The sequence below is a fragment of the Bos mutus genome, chromosome 19 (genome assembly GCF_027580195.1).
Source record: "Bos mutus isolate GX-2022 chromosome 19, NWIPB_WYAK_1.1, whole genome shotgun sequence".
Lineage (NCBI taxonomy): Eukaryota > Metazoa > Chordata > Mammalia > Artiodactyla > Bovidae > Bos > Bos mutus.
This window is the reverse complement of record NC_091635.1, coordinates 23,229,491-23,248,434: the sequence shown is the minus strand read 5'-3', so window position 1 is coordinate 23,248,434 and position 18,944 is coordinate 23,229,491. Positions and strand designations below refer to the sequence as shown.

General features: G+C 57.9%; 1 protein-coding gene across 1 annotated transcript; it reads right to left on the bottom strand.

Annotated features, from left to right (window-relative positions):
- Positions 1-520: 520 nt before the first annotated feature.
- Positions 521-18,286, bottom strand: COL1A1 (collagen type I alpha 1 chain). Its single transcript, XM_005890325.3, has 51 exons — positions 18,056-18,286; positions 16,370-16,564; positions 16,188-16,222; positions 16,042-16,077; positions 15,851-15,952; positions 14,941-15,009; positions 14,679-14,723; positions 14,475-14,528; positions 14,240-14,293; positions 13,681-13,734; positions 13,510-13,563; positions 13,123-13,176; positions 12,991-13,035; positions 12,821-12,874; positions 12,667-12,711; positions 12,446-12,499; positions 12,096-12,194; positions 11,965-12,009; positions 11,770-11,868; positions 11,588-11,641; positions 11,315-11,422; positions 11,183-11,236; positions 10,804-10,902; positions 10,551-10,604; positions 10,366-10,464; positions 9,707-9,760; positions 9,463-9,516; positions 9,305-9,358; positions 9,153-9,206; positions 8,672-8,716; positions 8,482-8,580; positions 8,108-8,215; positions 7,432-7,539; positions 7,169-7,222; positions 6,907-6,960; positions 6,579-6,686; positions 6,439-6,492; positions 6,267-6,320; positions 5,967-6,128; positions 5,770-5,877; positions 5,517-5,624; positions 5,359-5,412; positions 5,159-5,266; positions 4,559-4,612; positions 4,333-4,440; positions 3,944-3,997; positions 3,558-3,665; positions 3,024-3,306; positions 2,724-2,914; positions 2,192-2,434; positions 521-2,076 (listed from the first exon to the last, which is right to left on the bottom strand). Exons 1-51 carry the CDS (start codon positions 18,156-18,158, stop codon positions 1,930-1,932), a joined length of 4,392 nt encoding a protein of 1,463 aa, XP_005890387.2. The 5' UTR covers positions 18,159-18,286; the 3' UTR covers positions 521-1,929.
- Between the last annotated feature and the right edge of the window lie 658 nt (positions 18,287-18,944).

Genomic DNA, 18,944 nt, shown 5'->3' with positions numbered 1-18,944 from the left:
GAGCAAGGAGGGAGAGGAGGCCAGGTGACTCTCTGCATTTGTCCAGAAAGACTCCCAGTTTCTCCTCCCTGCCCCACCTCCCTCCCACGACCATGGACCTCCCAGTGGCCACCTCCCTGCTGAGGAAGTGCTACCAAAGCCCCCAACCCTGCAGGATGCCCCCAGCAATGGAAGGGGGCAGAAAGAGTTAATGACACTGATGAGCATGGGCATGGGCCTGAGGTTTGGTCAGAGCAGGGCTGCACAGAGGTGTTTGCGTGTGGCTGCACAAAAGAGTTGCCTGTCTGGCACTGAAAGGGACAAGCGGGTATGGGAGACACACAAGGAAGATGGCAGGAGAAAACAGAAAGGGTACAGGCCTAGGAAAGGCAAGAGGGAGGGAGAGGGGCCGTCTAGGGTGCTAGAGGAGGAGGGGCAGGGAAGGGGCAGACAGGGAAGGAGAAGAGCCCACCCACCTCCCTCCCCAGGTCTCCCCTCCCCCAGCTCCTAGGAAGGAAATTAGGAGGCCACTGCAGATAGATTTGGGTCATTTCCACATGCTTTATTCCAGCAATCAAAATAATTAAAAACATCTCAAATTATTATACACATACAAAATAGGTACAGAGTCTCTCGCTTCCTCCCACCCTTAGGGGGAAAAACTGCTTTGTGCTTTGGGAAATTGTGCTCTGAAACCCAGTGAGAGAGGATGCAGGACAGATTGAGAGAAAGGCCGTGAAAATGGGATGCAGCTCCAGAAGGGGAGAGGGTTTCAGAGGAGGGAGAGAGAGGTGGGGAGACAGAGGCAAGAGGCCTGAGGAGGCGAGAGGCGCCCAGGGGCATGAAGAGAGGGTGGAGAGTGAGTGACGCTGGAGGCGGCACTCTCTCCCACATTAAATAGCACCTTTAGAAAATTCACATGAGTCCCCATCCACAAGGAAAAAAAACAAAGAATAAAAAAAGACTTTGAACAAAAAGGAACATTTGCTGGCCTGAGGGGGGGGTGTGTTTCCACTTCCATAGCACCAGAGATTCCCTCCCCACCCCACCCCATCACAGAGATGTAGCACCTTTGATATAAAACGAGGACCCCCTTCCACACTGCCCCCCTCCCGCCCCCACGCAGTTGCCTCGGTGACACACAAAGGCAAGAACGAGGTAGTCTTTCAGCAATACAGTTACGCAAGGAGCAGAGCAGTCTCTCCCACCCAGCCAGGTCGCGCAGGGGGGAATGTCGCGTTTCCCAAATCCGATGTTTCTGCTCTGTCTTGGCCCCTCCTGACTTTCCTCCAAACCCGGTGTTGAAGGGCCAGTGGTCCCCCTGGCATGCTCCCCTCAAAAAACAAAGAGGGAATGTTGCCGGGGCCACAGGGATGCCAGATGGTAAAGCTTCTTTGGCAGTCTGAGGACTCCAGGTCCCCCAGGGTTTGGAGGTTCTGGGTGAAGGAAGTGGGCTGGGAGTGTGGGGGCCACTTGGGTGTTTCAGCATTGCCTTTGGTTGCTGGGCAGACAATGCATTGTTTCCTGTGTCTTTTGGGGAGACTTAGATTTGGGGACCAGTGGAGGGGAGGCCCTAAGAAGGCATGGAGAAAGGAGCAGAAAGGGCAGTGCTGGGGTGTCATAAGCCCAATGGGCAGAAAAGGACTTACCCCCACGTGGGTCTTCAAGCAAGTGGACCAAGCTTCCTTTTTTTAAAAAGTTATTTATTTATTCTTTTTTTTTTTTGGTAAGGTTGAATGCACTTTTGGTTTTTGGTCATGTTCAGTTGGTCAAAGATAAAAACTAAGTTTGAGAGATGAATGCAAAGGAAAAAAATATTTTCCAAAGTCCATGTGAAATTGTCTCCCATTTTTTGGCTTTTCGGGGGTTTCAGTTTGGGTTGTTTGTCTGTTTCCAGAGTCAGGGGCAAGTGGGTTGGGTGGGAGGGAGCCAGGTTGGGGTGGAAGGAGTTTACAGGAAGCAGGCAGGGCCAACGTCGAAGCCGAATTCCTGGTCTGGGGCGCCAACGTCCAAGGGGGCCACATCGATGATGGGCAAGCGGGAGGTCTTGGTGGTTTTGTATTCGATCACTGTCTTGCCCCAGGCTCCGGTGTGACTCTGGGGTGAAGGGGAGACAGTGGGAGAGGGGCGTCACCAAGTGGCAGCGAGGGGGTGGGGGGACTGGGCCTGCCAGGAGAGCCAAAGGCCAGCACAGGGGCCCTGCTGGACTCACCGTGCAGCCATCGTAGGTGACGCTGTAGGTGAAGCGGCTGTTGCCCTCGGCCCGGATCTCGATCTCGTTGGAGCCCTGGAGGAGCAGGGCCTTCTTGAGGTTGCCAGTCTGCTGGTCCATGTAGGCCACGCTGTTCTTGCAGTGGTAGGTGATGTTCTGGGAGGCCTCGGTGGACATCAGGCGCAGGAAAGTCAGCTGGATGGCCACATCGGCAGGATCGGACCCCTGGCCGCCATACTCGAACTGTGGGGGTGGCAGAGCAAGGAGTGAATGGCTGTGTTTGAGCCCCCAGTCCTGGCCTCCCTCTCTGGCATCCTCCGAGGGCATCCCAGAGAACCCCACTTCCAGAGGTGGCAACCCCTGCCCCCCAGGCACCCTATGTCTGAGCCAGTATCAAGGTCCCCAGTCTCCTGTCTTCCAGCCCATCACACCTCGCAGAGGTCTGGTCTACCCAGGACCTACCCTCAGGCCCTTCTGAGCCCTGGGCTGACCCATGTCTGTTAAGACTGGCTACAAGGTCCAGCTCACGCACCTGGAATCCGCCGGTCATGCTCTCGCCGTACCAGACGTGCCTCTTTTCCTTGGGGTTCTTGCTGATATACCAGTTCTTCTGGGCCACGCTGGGCTGAGTGGGGTACACACAGGTCTCACCGGTTTCCATGTTGCAGAAGACCTTAATGGCGTCCAGGTTGCAGCCTTGGTTGGGGTCAATCCAGTATTCTCCTGGGGTGGGGCAAAGTAAGATGGCATCAGGGGATGTATGGAATGATGGCCCCTCAGGGCTCAGCCCCATCATGGCAGGAGGGGGAAGCACAGCTGGGCCGGCCCTCACCGCTCTTCCAGTCAGAGTGGCACATCTTGAGGTCACGGCAGGTGCGGGCGGGGTTCTTGCGGCTGCCTTCAGGGCTCCGGATGTTCTCGATCTGCTGGCTCAGGCTCTTGAGGGTGGTGTCCACCTCGAGGTCACGGTCACGGACCACATTGGCATCATCAGCCCGGTAGTAGCGGCCACCATCGTGAGCCTTCTCTTGAGGTGGCTGGGGCAGGAAGCTCAAGTCGTAGCCGCCGCTGGGAGGACCTGGGGGACCAGGGGGTCCAGGAGGGCCAGGAGGACCCTGTGCAGAGAGGGAGGAGAGTGGGGATTACTGGGGCTCGGTGCTTTCAGGGCTGGGGGGCCATGGGCAGGAAGGGAGGAGAGCGGGGATTACTGGGGCTCGCTGCTTTCAGGGCTGGGGGGCCATGGGCAGGAAGGCAGGAGAGTGGGGATTACTGGGGCTCGCTGCTTTCAGGGCTGGGGGGCCATGGGCAGGAAGGGAGGAGAGTGGGGATTACTGGGGCTCGCTGCTTTCAGGGCTGGGGGACTTACAGCAGGACCAGCATCACCAGTTCGACCTCGAGGCCCAGGGGGACCGATGGGGCCTGGGAGACCATTGAGTCCATCTTTGCCGGGAGAACCAGCAGAGCCAGGGGGACCCTGCAGGGAGGAAGCTGGTTGGAGAAAGCCTTCCGGAAAGCAGGGGTCCACCCCAGCTCTGGCAGAGAAGCCCATCTCCCACTTTGCTTGGCTCAGACTCCCCAGCCTTCTTACGGCTTATTCCCACGGAAACTTTGTGGGAGGAAGTGGAGAGGGAGAGGCCAAAGGCCGCGTAAGGTTGTCCACAGACCCCATTCCTTTCTTTCCTCCCCTGCTTCAGACCCTTCTCCAGAGAAGCGAGGGGCCCAGGAAGAGCAGACAAACAGAAGATGACTCACGCGGGGACCAGCAGGACCAGAGGCTCCGGAAGGACCTTGCTCACCAGGAGAGCCCTGCAGGAGCGATGGGAAGGCAGTTCAGGCCAAGCGTAGGTCAGAGGCGGCCAGCAACAGCGCCCTGCCACCAACCGCGTCACGCTGGAAGCCTAGCCCCAGGGTGTCCGTAGGCTGAGCCCCCTCCCATGATCCCGCTTTGTGTGCTTCACCCTCCTGGAAACTACTTGGAAATGCCCACTGGTCTTCAGACCCCAGTTCCCACTAGCGAGAAGGACTGTCCAAAAAGGGAAACTAAGGAAAAGTGTCCTCCCCGTCACACAGCAGGGCTTGGGGAGATGACGAAAGAAGATGCAGTGTCAGCTAGGGGCTGGGGAGGGGCTGAGCATACTCACGGGAGGGCCGGGGGGACCCTGGAGACCAGAGAAGCCACGGTGACCCTTAATGCCTCTGTCGCCCTGTTCGCCTGTCTCACCCTTGTCACCACGGGGGCCTTGGGGTCCCTAGAAGAGCGAGGAGGACAGGCCGTCAGGTGAAAGTTCTGTTAGCACTGAGGGGGGTACAGTCCCCACCTGGACAAGGGTTCTGAGGATGACGTAAGGGCCAGAGCAGGGCACTTACAGCGGGGCCACGGGCACCAACGGGGCCAATGGGACCAGCAGGACCAGCAGGACCCTAGGGAGAGCAGAGAGAGCATTAGATCCTGGTCGGAGGAGCCCGGCTCAGGGCTGGAACAGCCTGAGCTACAGTTGAAATCTCCCCTTGGCCAAATCCCTTCACATCTGTTCCTACCGTATCCATCCCTCCTGACCCCAGGTGAATCTTCAAGCAGGCTCAGGCTTTGTGTAAGCTGAGTTGAGCACTTGGGAACAAACCCCCTTCCTTGGGGGAAACGGGGTACTTGGCTGGGGAGGAGCCTTGAGGCTGTGCTGTGGCTCCATTTTTTTTTTTCCCTAATAAACATTCCAAACTGAGTTTGGAGCTGAGAAAAGTTTACGGCAGGGCCAAGCAAAGAGAATGGTGGTTGGGGGGGCGGTTCAGGTTCAAAAAATCCAAACTCCTATGGCTCAGTTTTTTCAGGGAGACCAAGGGCCAGACATCTTGCAAGTCCTCCTCTCTTCCCTTGCCTAGGTGAAGTCAAGTGTCCACCTGCAGATCCCCCAGCAGGTCTGGAGAGTCCCTGGCCTGAGCAGAAGCAGCAAGCCAGGCCCAGCGACTTACGGTCTCACCACGATCACCACTCTTGCCAGCAGGTCCGACAGGGCCGGGGGCACCGGGAGCGCCAGGGGCACCAGGAGGTCCAGCAGGGCCGGTCTCACCACGGTCACCCTGAGAGGAGAAAGGGAAACCCGGTGAGGCCCGGCTGAAGCGGCCCGGTGGGAGCGGCTGTGGGGCTGTGGTCCTGGGTGCAGCCGTCTCACCTTGGCGCCAGGAGAACCATCTCGTCCAGGGGATCCTTCAGCACCAGGAGCTCCCTGCGGGGGGCGGGGAGGTGAACATCAGCCAAGGAAAGGGAGCCTCAGGCCAAGGCCCAGATGGCCACAGTGAGGGCGCTGGCGTGGGGCTGGCAACCACACACCTCACGTCCAGACTCGCCAGGGGGTCCAGCCAATCCAGGGGGGCCCATGGGACCAGGGGGGCCACGTTCACCACTTGCTCCAGAAGGACCTTGTTTGCCGGGTTCACCCTGAGGGAGAAGAAAGAGTCAGGCCAGAGATGGGGTGGGAGAGGGCCCGATGGTCCCCCACATTTGTCCTTGCTGACCCTACCACCCCCATCCTGCACCCTCCAAGTCCTGCAATGGTCCTGCCCCAAGGTGAGGGGGCACTCACAGAGGGGCCAGGAAGACCAGGGAAGCCTCTTTCTCCTCTCTGACCAGGCAGGCCGACCACACCACGCTGTCCAGCAATACCTTGAGGTCCAGGAGTGCCAGGAGCTCCCTGTGGTGGGGGCAGACGGGGGTGAGATGACTCCCAGTGGCCAGGGACGACGCCCCCCGACTCTGGACCCCTCTGGAGGGGGCACTTACAGCAGGTCCGTCAGCACCAGGGGCTCCTTTCTCACCAGCGGGGCCAGGGGGACCAGGGGGACCGACTTCACCGGGACGCCCAGCGGGGCCAGTCTCACCGCGGGGGCCTTTGCTGCCTTCTTTGCCAGCAGGGCCAGGAGGGCCAGGGGGTCCAGCATTTCCCTGGATGGGGAGAATTGCGACTGTCAGAGTCCAGCAGATTCTGGGGCATTCCTGAGGCCTCAGTCAGGCCCACCACACTCTTGACAGCCTATGTCCCACACCTTCCCAGACCAGTGGAGTCTCCACACGGACACTTACAGAGGGGCCGGGGGGACCGACTCGGCCAGCAGCACCTGGGAAACCAGTAGCACCCTGGAGAAGAGGACAAAGAAGTGATCAGAGGGAGAACAGCCCCTCACCTGGCCCAGCTGCCCCACCTCCGAACGCTGCCTGGGGGAAGCTTCAGTGGAGAGGCAGAGTGGGTACTCACAGGGGGACCAGCACTGCCACGAGCACCTTTGGGTCCGGGAGCACCAACGTTACCCTGGAGGAGAACACAGAGGCATCAAGGCTGGGCCGATCCCGGGTCCAGCCTGCTGGCAGCTTGGGCCTAAACAGTGAGATACTCACAATGGGGCCGGGGGGTCCAGCGGGCCCAGCAGGGCCGGGGGGACCAGCGTCACCTTTAGCACCAGCATCACCAGGTTCGCCTTTAGCACCAGGTTGGCCATCAGCACCCTGGGGGAGGACAGAGCATGGTGAGTGGAGGAGAGGTCTGTGCTCACCCAGGAAGTCAGCCTAGAGGGCACCGGAACTCCAGGCAAGAAGACGCTTTCAATGGGAGGCAATCTCCCCTCCACCTGCCTCTAAACCCGGCCAACGCCTCTGTCCTCATCCAATCACCCAAGGCCCCAGGTCCTAGTCGGGGATGGAGGATAAACAGGATCTTGGTACTCACAGGGGGGCCAGCGAAGCCAGCAGGGCCGGGGGGACCAGGCTCACCACGGTCACCCTAGAAGAAAAGGAGGCGAGTGGAGAGAGGCCCTGATTCGGGGGAAGGCAGGTGGGGATGGACAGGAGGGTGGGGAAGAGGGCCTGAGGAGCACTGCCCAGGGACCAGAGCAAGCGGGAGCTAAGGTGAGAAGGGACAGGAAGAGGGCTGGGGGCAGCATGGAGAGAAGGGCCAGGTGCGGGCCCTTAACCAGGTCTTCTGTACTTACGGGGGCACCACGAGCTCCAGTGGGACCGGCTGGGCCGCTAGGACCAGCTTCACCCTGAAAGGAAGGGACAAGAGGCTCAGGATCAGGGTGCCACACTGAATACTCCTGCCCGATGACCCCAGGAGAGTCCTCATCTCTCCTGGTCACCCCACCGTTGGGTGGCCAGGTTGGAGTGGCAAGAGCTGCCTCTGCAGCAGAGCCGTGCCCAGGCTCACGAGGGAAGCTCTGTGTTAGGGAAGAAGGTGAGAAGTGGGCCATCTCACCTTGTCACCAGGGGCACCAGCGGGGCCAGGAGGACCGATGGGACCAGTCAGACCACGGACGCCATCTTTGCCAGGAGCACCATCAGCACCTTTGGGACCAGCATCCCCCTAAAGACACAGGAAAGCCTGAGACTTCTGGCGTGGGGCAAGGAGGTGACCTTCAGCATCCTGCTTGTGTCTGGGACCCCTCCCCAGCTTATGTTTGCCCTGCCCCCACATGTGCAAAGAACACAAGATCTTTCAGGGGAAAGACGCCTGTGTGGGGATTCCCAGGAAAGACCTGGGTTCCATCCCTGGGTCAGAAAGATCCCCTGGAGAAGGAAATGGCAACCCACTCCAGTATTCTTGCCTGGGAAATCCCATGGATAGAGGACCCTGGTGAGCTACAGTCCAGGGGTTGGACAGAGTTGGACACGACTGAGCGACCAACACTTTAGGCTAAGAAGCTCCCAGATAAGGGATCCCTAGTCTAGGAGGCACCCAATACTGCTTGTCGCCATGGTAACACACGGGAAGGGAAGGGCCTGAACTACAGGTAGGTGATAACCAAGAGGCCAGAGAAGGAGGATTAAGAAGAGGAAAACACCCCAGGGAGCAGAAAGAAAGATGCTGAGGGATTCAAAGCAGAGAGAGATGGGAACTACACAAGGCTCGAGGGAGGGGGAGTTCAACTTACTCTGTCACCCTTAGGGCCTGGAAGACCAGCTGCACCTCGTTCACCAGGCATTCCTTGAAGGCCAGGGGCACCCTGGCTACCGGGGGCTCCAGGGGCACCAGCATCACCCTATGTGACAACCAATAAGGCTGGAGTGAGACTTGGGATCTCAGAACTAGGTCTAGGTCACAACTTGAGCCTCCTCTTAGTTCCTCCCAGGCTTGGTCCTGAGGCCAAAGACAGGCACTAGGGCTCACAGCCCAGAACTTCAGGCTGCACACGGACCCTACCCTAGTCTTGTCCCTCCACCCCTCCCCAACATCTAGCTGGCTTTGGTCCCAGCCAGGCAGCCCCCACCACTGAAGGGTGAGACCCAGTCCCCGTGCTGCCCTTACCTTAGCACCATCGTTGCCAGGGGCACCATTGGCCCCACGGGGACCTGCAGGACCGGGCGGCCCTTGCACACCACGCTCGCCGGGGAAACCTCTCTCGCCCTGGAAGGGAAGGACAGGGTGTGTGATGGTGGCTCCAGAAACAGGCCCAGGTTCAGGGCATCTCTGTGATGCAGGAAGAGGCTCTACTTACTCTTGCTCCAGAGGGGCCGGGGGCACCAAGATCTCCAGGAACACCCTGAGGGGGAGCAAGGGAGAGACAGTGAGCAAAACCCACCTTGGCCCTCCCCACTAGAAAACATTCTTGCCCGCCTGGGAGCTAGCCCTTAGAGTCTGTGATTAGAGACCAACCCCTTCTGAGCACTGAACTGGGATTATCCTTCCTCAGGATGCATCACCTTTCCTGAACTTGAGGTTGAGGGAAAGCCAGAGTATTCCAGTAGCTCTAAAAAGAAGTCATCCAGACCCACAGCCATACAGCTCCCTCCCGATCCTAGCATGCAGGGGTGCAGCTCTGTGCTCCCCTCTGTGTGGCGCCCTTCACGATGGGAAGCCCTTCCTCAAGTCTAACCTTACTCCCTTTAGCTGATGGCTATGTGCTTAGCTAGGAGGGCTGGACTCTCCCTCGGTATTGCCTGCACTCCCCATCTCTTCAGCCAGCTGGTACACCTTACCTGTTCACCAGGTTTGCCTGCTTCACCAGGAGGACCAGCAGGGCCGGGGAGACCCTGTAGGTGGGAAATGGGGGAGGGAAGAATGCGCTTAGAATCTGGAAGAAGTGTTCCTCACACCCTTCTCCCAATACCCTGACAGCGTGAGACCTCACCTGGAATCCAGGGGAGCCAGCAGGGCCTTGTTCGCCTCTCTCACCAGCGGGGCCCTGCATGGAGGGAATACTGTGGTCATGAGAAGGCCCAGGAGAAGGGGGCAGGGGGCTGGCCCACAGCGCCCCCCTCCCTAGGCCTCCCTGTCAGGGACACTCACAGCAGGTCCTGGGGGTCCCTGAGCTCCAGCTTCTCCGTCTTTGCCAGCAGGACCCTGGGGAAAGAGTGAAAAAGGGGTTAGAGTGGTGAGGTGGGTGGGCAGCTGAGGAAGACAGCACAGGTAAGGGGCCTGGAGCTGGGGGTCCTGATGCCCTAGGGATGGGCTGGAGCCTCATATCCCTTCTGCAGGATATAGGGATGGGACATGGGCGGGAAAGGGACGGGGACCAAAAGGAGATACTTACAACAGCGCCAGGGGGTCCAGGAACACCTCGCTCTCCAGCTTTTCCAGGCTCTCCCTGGGGAAAGAGAGGTAGGGTTGAGGGAGTTGAAGTGGGCAACCAGGCCTCCTGGGTCCCTCCTGTTTACTTTGAGTGGAATTTTTAAGGAGCTTTTTCATCTATCAGCTCTGGCCCCTGAGGAAGGCCTCTGTTGGCTTCGACTGCTCCATCTTTTGGCCTCTCCCTGAGCCCTGTCCTCCCAGACGACCTGCCCCTTAGGCTCCTCTCTCACCCACTTCCCTTTCTTCTCCCCATCGTATGCCTTCAGACACCTGAGCTCTGAAGGGCTTTTATTCCTTTGAAATCTCCTTTTGAGCCTCAAAGAACTCACCAAGATTTGGGGATGACTATCATGTAAAAGGCCCATCCTATCCCCAAGTGTGTGTGGGGTGAGGAGGGGGCAATAATACTTATTTCCAGGGATAGAGCAATGGTAGTGAAGCCAAGGAGAGGTCTCTCATTCTATGGAATAGGGAAACTGAGGCCCAGAGCGGGGCAGTAAGTGGCCCGAAGCCACATAGCAAGTCAGTGGCAGAGCTGGGCCCAGACCCTGGACTCTTCCCCCCACGCTTACCCTCACCTCAAGTGTGTATGTCCTTGTAACACACTCCCTGAATACTTACAGCAGCACCTTTAGGTCCAGGGAAACCCATCACGCCAGCCTGACCACGGGCACCGGGAGGGCCTGGGGGTCCAGGGCGGCCATCTTGACCGGCGGGACCCTGAGGATGGAAGGGACATGAGCAGAGGTGAGGACAGAGGGTGAGAGGTCAGGAGGCAGACAGGGGGCTGGAGGAGGGATACTTACAGGGGGGCCAGTTTTGCCATCAGGACCCGGGCTGCCAGGGCTTCCAGTCAGACCCTAAGGGGGAGGCAGACAAGTGTGAGTGGAGTGGAGGATACAGGTGGTGGGAGAGGGGCGGTAGGAAGGTGTAGGCCGGGTGGAGGACATTCCAGAAGGCAGATCTGTGATCCTGCTCCAGAGCCCACACAGGATGAGCAGGGTCCTGGGCCACTAACAGAGAACAATAAATTCTCTGGGCAGAATGCTGGACTCTCACCTTGGCACCGGGCAGACCAGCTTCACCGGGGCGACCAGCTTCACCAGGAGAACCTTTGGGGCCAGCAGGGCCAGGAGCACCGCGTTCACCAGCAGGACCCTGGTTGGGAAAGTCACAGCAACAATTAGGGTCTCAAGTCTGGGCCACTTCATCATGGGCTGCCGTCTTCCTCCTCCTGGGCCATGGGGCTGGGTGCTGTGAGGGGCACTGGTGGTGGTGGGACGGTCAAGGTGAGCTGAGCGTGACGAGGTCGGCAGCCCCAGTGTGGGCACTAAAAGACTGGGCGGTGGGGCTGGGAGGAGGCCGACTACATCCGGGAGAGGAAGGGAATGTCCAGGGAGCAGCAGGGTCAGCCTCCCAGTCATGATGAGAGGTTTACCTTGGGACCAGCAACACCGTCGGCGCCAGGGAAACCACGGCTACCAGGTCCGCCCTGGGGGAGGAGAGGAGGTCAGTGAGCTCAGACACGTGGGCACCAGGTTGGCACTGGGGTGAAGAAGGGGGCACTTACACGCTCGCCAGGGGGTCCAGGCAGGCCAGCAGGTCCAGGTTCACCTCGGGCTCCTCGCTTTCCTTCTTCCCCAGCGGGGCCAGGGGGGCCTTGAATACCAGTGGGACCCTGGAGAGGGCAGAGAGGAGGGGGCAGCCCACAGTGAGGGGCTGTCCTGGTGCCAGTTTCAGAGTTGTCTTGAGGCTGGGTCTCCAGCACCGGGGGTTCCCTTTCCTCCCTGGACCACCCCCAGGGGCTTCTGGGGTAGACAGATGGAGCTGCGAAAGGACTTACGGGTTCTCCCTTGGCGCCAGTGTCTCCTTTGCTGCCAGGAGCACCAGGTTCACCCTGAGTAGGGGGGAGAAGATGAGTGGAGAATGGGCACAGTGCTCAGTTGGCCTGGCCCATCACGCTTCCCAGACAAGGGCCTCAGATCAGCATAGGAGGCGGGACAGAAGAGAGACAGCGGTACTTACGCTGTTACCCTTGGGGCCAGGGGGGCCGCTGGGGCCCTGGGGTCCAGAGGGGCCTCGGGCACCAGGGAAGCCAGGAGCACCAGCAATACCAGGAGCGCCCTGAGGGAGGCCAAACAAATTGAGCCCAGGACTGGAGGGCAAAGGCAGGTGGAAGGCGGGTACCGGGGGCGGCTCTGAGACCTGCAGGATACTTACATTGGCTCCTTTAGCACCAGGCTGTCCATCAGCACCAGGGTTGCCCTGTGCCACAGAGAGAGGTGGGTGAGTGAAAGGCAAGGACTCTGAGTTAGGGAGGAGCATGGGAGCACTGAGGAAGTGATACTTACAGCAGGGCCAGCAGCACCAGCAGGGCCAGGGGGGCCAGGCTCACCACGTACACCCTGGGGACCTTCAGAACCTCGGGGTCCTTGGGGACCACCTTCACCCTGGATTGGAAGAAAGGATATGCCAGAAGTCACCCTGGGAACCCAACCTCACCTCCAGATGGCAAGGGGTGAAGGGCCAGGACAGGAGACCAAGAGTCATGACCCTTAAGATCAGAGAAGAGACCCCCCAAGACAAAGATGCTGGGGACTCAGCTTCTCTCTTGATTCTGGGTCCTTCAGGTTTCGGGAGCAAAGAAATGCCCACCCCTTGGCCCATGGGAGCTCTGCTCATTGGAGGGTGGGGGTCTCACCTTAGCACCCACAGCACCAGGGAAACCAGGAGGACCAGCGGGGCCAGTGGGACCCTGTGAATAAAAGGGCAATGTCAGCAAGAAGGAAGATGGCAGCCGCAAGTCACAGCCTGGGACAGAAGAGGTCCTGGGGTTGAGACCTGGCCCTGATGTCAGCCACAAGAGCTGACACTGAGACGCCTCCCCAGTCCCAGGCACTGGAGTCTAGAGGCGGTACTCACAGGGGGCCCAGCAGCACCAGTCGCACCATCATTTCCTCGAGCACCCTGCAGAAGAGCAGAAGTCCCAGTTACATTCACTGAGCGCTGGTCAGTCCCTTTAGCTCCTAAGGAACGCTTTCCAGAGCTCTGGGTTCCCCAAAGGGCCAGTACTTACAGCAGGGCCAGGGGCTCCAGGGCGACCTCTCTCACCAGGCAGACCACGGGGGCCCTGAGAACAAAACCAAGAGGAGCCAAATGAGATGGAGAACACCCCCTTCTCCCCAAGCCCCCATCTTGCTCCTACACCCTGCTCCCTCCCTTCCTTCCAGAACTGGACACACTCACCATTTGACCAGGAGCTCCATTTTCACCGGGGCTACCAGGCTCGCCCTACAGAGCAGAGAATGGAGTGAGGAATCTGTTCTAGGTGGGACTGTGGAGGAGGGGAATGACCATGACCGTCACACAGCATCTTACCTTGGGGCCAGCAGGACCAGCATCTCCCTTGGCACCATCCAAACCACTGAAACCCTAAGATAGGAGGAAGGGCCAACGTGAGACCCTGTGGAGACTGTGGACCACCCTGACACCCGCCCAGCCCAGAGAAGGAGCCTCAGGAGGTCATCACATCTATCCCCCTGTGTTTAAGCTAGACTAAACCCCAACTGACCCAAGATCTCCCTCCCTCCCTTTACTGGGATTTCTTTCCCAACGAAGGGAAGTTCTCTTGGAAATTTACTCTCTGTCCCTTGGAACTTCTTATGTAGCTACCACCCAGCATGATGCATGCCAGGATCCTCTGGGGAAAGGACTAGAATATGACACTGGGACTTTGGGAACTTAGATGATACAAAGGAGACTCACTCTGTGTCCCTTCATTCCAGGGAGGCCAGCTGTTCCAGGCAATCCCCGAGCACCCTGGAGAGAAAAGAAAAAGACAAAGGCAGGGCCATTAGAAGACTCCACTGTGGACACAGCTCCCAAAGGAAGCCCCAGTGCAGCAAAGGCTGGAGGCAGCCACACCGTCCTGCTCACCTGAGGTCCGGGAGGCCCGCGCTCACCAGGACGACCAGGCTTTCCAGCTTCGCCCTGAGAGAAAAAGAAAAGGCCATCATGCCCATGCCCCCAGAGTTGGAAACGTATGGGAGGCTTGGGTCTCCTTGGGATTGTTGAGGGTCAGGCTTCGGGACCTCAAGTCCTATCTCAGTTTAAATGTACTGTGAAACACTCGCTTGGTGAATTTTGCCTCCCTCCAAAGAATTTCTGTTTATTTCTGTCACCAGCATCTTAATCTCACTACGTGGAGTGAAAACCTGAGGTTACACCCAGGGAAGCCATTCATGTCAAGGATAGAGTTGGAGACTGCTTAAGGTGACTGAGGTGAGGGGAGGGACAGCCACGTCTGTTAGGAAGATGGGGAAACATCCCAGGAAGCTCCCTATTCAAGGGCAGTCCCATACGTCGGGAGAACATGTCCTTCTTTCTCTGGGTGTCACTCCCAAAGGTGGTGGAGGCACTAGGGTAGAGATTGCAGGAGCCTACCCATGGAGAGGCAGTGGGGGTCAGAGGGTATCTCCTCACCAGGGCTACTTACATCATCTCCGTTCTTGCCAGGGGGGCCAGGGGGACCACGGGGACCCATGGGACCCTAGAGGTGACAGGAAGAGAGGATGTTAGAATGACCAGGATAAGGAGAAAAGAAGGGGAAGGCTAGGATTGGAAGAAGGAAGTAACAAAGACTCCAGATGGTGGTCCTTCAATAGGAGAATCCATATATTTGTAGAGAGGGTGTATATTTGCATAGAGAATGCAAATCAGGGGCCACTTACTGAGGCTCCTGGCTCGCCAGGCTCACCAGGGGGGCCTTGGAAACCTTGGGGACCCTAGAGGACAAGGAGAGAGGGGTAGGGTTAGAAGGGCAGGTCCTTGCCAACATGTCCCCATCTCACCAAGAGATCTCTGAGTACTTTCCTTGCCCTCATGCCAATCCTCCCTCTAAAGCCCAAAGGGGTGTAGACATCCCGGATACTCACAGGTGCGCCAGGGGGGCCAGGGAGACCACGAGGACCAGAAGGACCCTATGGAAGGAAAAGAAAAAGAGGCCATAGTGAAGCCTCGGTAGTAAAGTTTATCTCCCACGGTTCCAGTTCGGCCCACCCAGCTGCCTCATGTTCTGTCTGGATTCTGAAGTCCCAAAGGTCATCTTGACCTCCCAAGTTATCTATGCCACCCTATGCGCCTTCACTGGCCCGTCTGCTCTTTTTCTGTCCTCTATGTAGTCTGCTGATGACTCACCATGGGACCAGGCACGGAAATTCCTGTTGATTTCTCATCATAGCCGTAAGACAACTGGGGAGCAAAGTTCTAGAAGAGAGAGTGCATGAGAAAACAGGTCAGGGCAGGGAGTTGAAAGGCAGAAGATATCACCAGTAATGGGACACAATGATATCATATTCTCTGTGCAGCACAACAACACGACCTGTGGAACAGTCTTGCCCAAAACGTATCATTGGAATCTAATCAGGAAGACACATCCAACAAACCCAATTTAAGAGACAGTCTACAAAACAACTGGCTTTTGCAAAAAAACAGTTCAGTGTCATGAAAGAAAAGGGAAGTCTAAGGAATGTTCCAGGTGAAAGGAAACTAAAGAGACATGATAATTAAATGTAATTCATAACCCTGATTGGATCTTGAATCAGGGAGGAAAAAATGGTGTAAAGAACATTATGGAGAACATTGGTGAAGTTTGAATATGGACTGCATATTAGATAATAGTATCATGTCAACGTTAAATTTCTAAAATGTACTCATTATGTAATGCTCATGTAAAAGAATGTTCTAGCTCTTAGAAAATACACACTAAAGTATTTAGGAGCAAAGGGACACAATACCAGCAAATTACTCTCAGACGGTTCAGAGAAACCCTCCCCCTCCCACCCCGATAATGTTACGTATACATAGAAACTGATAAAGCAAATGTGACAGATTGTGAACGATATATGAAAGTTCTTTGCATTATTCTTGCAACTCTTCTCCCCCCTTTCCCCTATAAGTTTGAAATTATTTCAAAATACAAAGTATGCCATCTGCCAAAACAAAATAAAACCCAGCAAAGGAAAACACCGGCGGGAGCGGGAGTGGGGGGTGGGGGGGCAGGGCTGGCTCCTAAGGCCTTCCACAGAAGCCTCGACTCTCCACTTACTCCTCCGAGGCCAGGGGGTCCGGGAGGTCCGGGGGGTCCAGGGGGTCCGGGAAGTCCAGGTTGTCCAGGGATGCCATCTCGGCCGGGGGGGCCGGCGGGTCCCTGAGGCGGGAAAGGGCAGGCCCGGTGAGCGCAGGCCGGGAGCCACGCCCACTTACCTCCCCCGACAGCCGCTAGAGGGCGCCGCTTACCCTTGGGCCTCGGGGGCCAGTGTCTCCTTTCGGTCCCTATGGGGTTGCAGGAGAAGAAACAAAAGCAACGGGGTTAGAGAAGAACCGTCAAGAGTCCTGGGGGGTGGGGTGTGGCAAGAGTCGACGGCAAAGGGGCAGAGGATTACCTCGACTCCGGTGGTTTCTTGGTCCGTGGGTGATTCTGGGGGGGTGGGGAGAGACGTGACTTAGAGGCAAGGTTTGCTCCAGGTGCTCCCAGAGACAGAGGCCTCCCCTGATAGGGGCTAAGGAGCGTCCCCCCTTATATCCCTCAGCCCCCGCCCGCCCCGGCCCAGGCCCCGAGCTATACCCTGGCCTTCGGGGCAGACGGGGCAGCATTCGTCCGTGGGGACTTTGGCGTTAGGACAGTCCTTAAGTTCGTCGCAGATCACGTCATCGCACAGCACGTTGCCGTTGTCGCAGACACAGATCTGGCAGGGCACGGGTTTCCACACGTCTCGGTCATGGTACCTGAGGCCGTTCTGTACGCAGGTGACTGGTGGGACTGGGGCAAGACGGGGAGATAGGGGGCTGTCAGCGGCGGCGCGCGAGTCCCCCACCTCGGGGCTCCAGGCATACCAACCCCATCGTCCCTTCCCTTCGGTCTTAGAGGCACATTTAGATTTTCCATTTCCCGCCTTTCCATTTTTTGTCCTTTTGTTTTTCCTTCCCCCAAATCCTTAAACGCTCATCTGCTCCTCATCAGAGCCAGTGACAGGGCCGAGGCGCCTGGCCAGGACAGCTATAACTCTTTCCAGTTCTCAGGAATTTAAACAAAGCTTTAGGCCAGGGTCGCTTCCAACTGTAACCTCAGCCCATTGGCGCTGAAGCCAAGTGAAATAAAAAGCCATTGGGTGGGGGTGGGGCTGGGGGATGGAGGAGTGGTAAGAGAGGAGCCCCATCCCGAGGGCAGGCTTGTGGGGCGTGACCTTGGTTGAAGACCTCAGAGGAAAATGGGAGGAGAGATGGGAGGTTCAACCCAGATTCCGCCCCATTCCCGGGGCAGGTGGGACGGCGTGGGCGGGGCTAAGAGGATGGGGTGGGGCTGATTGGCGTGGGATCCCGCCCAGAGACCTGAAATGTACGGTAAAAATAGGGTACGCCCTAACCTCCGGCGCCCAGACATCTCAAAAGGCCCCGCTCAGGGGCAACCCCCGTTTCTCAAAGCCAGCCAGTGCTCCGGGTCACTTCTTAGTCAAAGAACCAGAAAGTCCGCAACAGTAAGTGGTTAGTTAACCACGCCCACCGCATAATCTTCTACCCAGACGGCCACTAGGTGGCGGAGCAACACTAAGCAATTTCCCCAAACTAGCTATTTCTTTTAGAGACAGGGGCTATCTCATCTCCAGCTTTATTTTCCAGATCTAGAGGTGGGGTCCACACCCAGCAACAATCCCGGTCTTCCCGCTCCAACTCCTGCGCGGGGAAGCGCTGGATAAGGACGCGCACTGCCCAGTGTAGATCAGCAGAGGGCGCAAAGACCCTGCGTGGCCAAGTCCGCGCCAAAGTTTCTCATCATTCAACCCGCCCACTCACTGCGCCCCCTCCCCCCTCAGTCCAAGACCTCCGCGGCCCCAGGAACACTGCTAGCCCGCAGAGAGGGCAAACAGTCTTTCCTGATGAATCATCCCATAGCCTTCCTGATCACTGTTACATCTTGGACTCCAATTTCCCAACTCAGCGCCTCCATCCCATCTTCGACGTACTTTCCCCCAAACCGGTGCCCAGACCCTATTTCTCCCGCTGTACTTCACAGTGCGCGCTCAGAACTCCTCCTGCGCCAATTCGTGCCGTGCAGCATCCTCCCCTCTTACTCCTGGGGGGCCTTCATCAACACCCCGTCGCAGAGAGGGCACCGAGGAAGAGCCCTCACCATCTTCCTTCCATCCCTGAGCCTCCGGAGCATCCCGAGTCTCAGTTTAAGTCGCAGACCCCCGGGACCGAGCGCAGGGCAGGAGAGCAAGCAGCCCTAGACTCCCAAGAGTTTGGGACTTACTGTCTTCTTCTTGGCCTTCTTCCTGGCCCTCCTCTTGGCCGTGCGTCAGGAGGGCGGTGGCCGCTAAGAGGAGCAGGAGCCGGAGGTCCACAAAGCTGAACATGTCTAGACCCTAGACATGTAGACTCTTTGCGGCTGGGGTGGGGGTTAGCGTCCGCTCATGCGTGGCCTCACACTCCGCGTGCCTCCTGCTCCGACCCCGAGGAGAAACTCCCGTCTGCTCCGACCACCGGCCCGGGCCCCTTTTATACCATCCTGATGGAGAGCGGGGAGGAACCCTGCCCCCGGGAGAGGGGGAGCCGGCTGCCCGTCCCCCAGCCAATCAGAGTTGCCTGGCCCGGCCCCCAATTTGGGAGTCGGAACCGAGAGGGGGAGGAGGAGGGAAGGAAAGGGAGTCCACCGCACATCTCCCCCCTTCGCAACTCTGCCTCCCCAGCCCCCCAGTTTAGTCTGGGCCAGAGATGCCGCCGCTGGGGTGCAGCTAGGTCCTCAACATACTGTCGGCTAAATAGTGGGTAGGGGCGCCTCTTCGGCTTTCTTTCTTGGACCCCCAGTCTCAGGGAGGGGACTGGAATTGGGGAGCTGGTTAGGGAGGCTTTCAAAGATGGAAGGACTCTTTGAGTGATTGGGAAAGGGTCCTGCTCGCCCTGCTTGTTCACCCTCCTGACATCCAGAGCAAGAGCTCAGGGATGGGTATGGAGAGGCAGCTGGGGACCACTTTAAAGCAGGAGAACCAGAGAATTTAAAAAGATGTGCCTGTTTAGGGGTGTCTTCTGGTGTGGCTGGGGTATGGAACTTAGGAATATTTGGGGAACAAGATAGATTCATTTATAGACGTTAAGAATCAGATCCTTAGGGTGGGTTTTTGTTTTGAGGATGTCAATTCTGC

What these genes read in the sequence shown, in the direction of transcription:
- COL1A1 (XM_005890325.3), bottom strand. Translation starts at nt 18,158, where the DNA reads ATGTTCAGCTTTGTGGACCTCCGGCTCCTGCTCCTCTTAGCGGCCACC. An exon ending in AGAAGGCCAAGAAGAAGACA is followed by an intron (nt 16,565 to 18,055) that starts GTAAGTCCCAAA and finishes GTCTTGCCCCAG; the next exon opens with TCCCACCAGTCACCTGCGTA. An exon ending in CTGGTCCTGCTGGTCCCCGC is followed by an intron (nt 3,666 to 3,943) that starts GTGAGTCATCTT and finishes TCCTCCCTGCAG; the next exon opens with GGTCCCCCTGGCTCTGCTGG.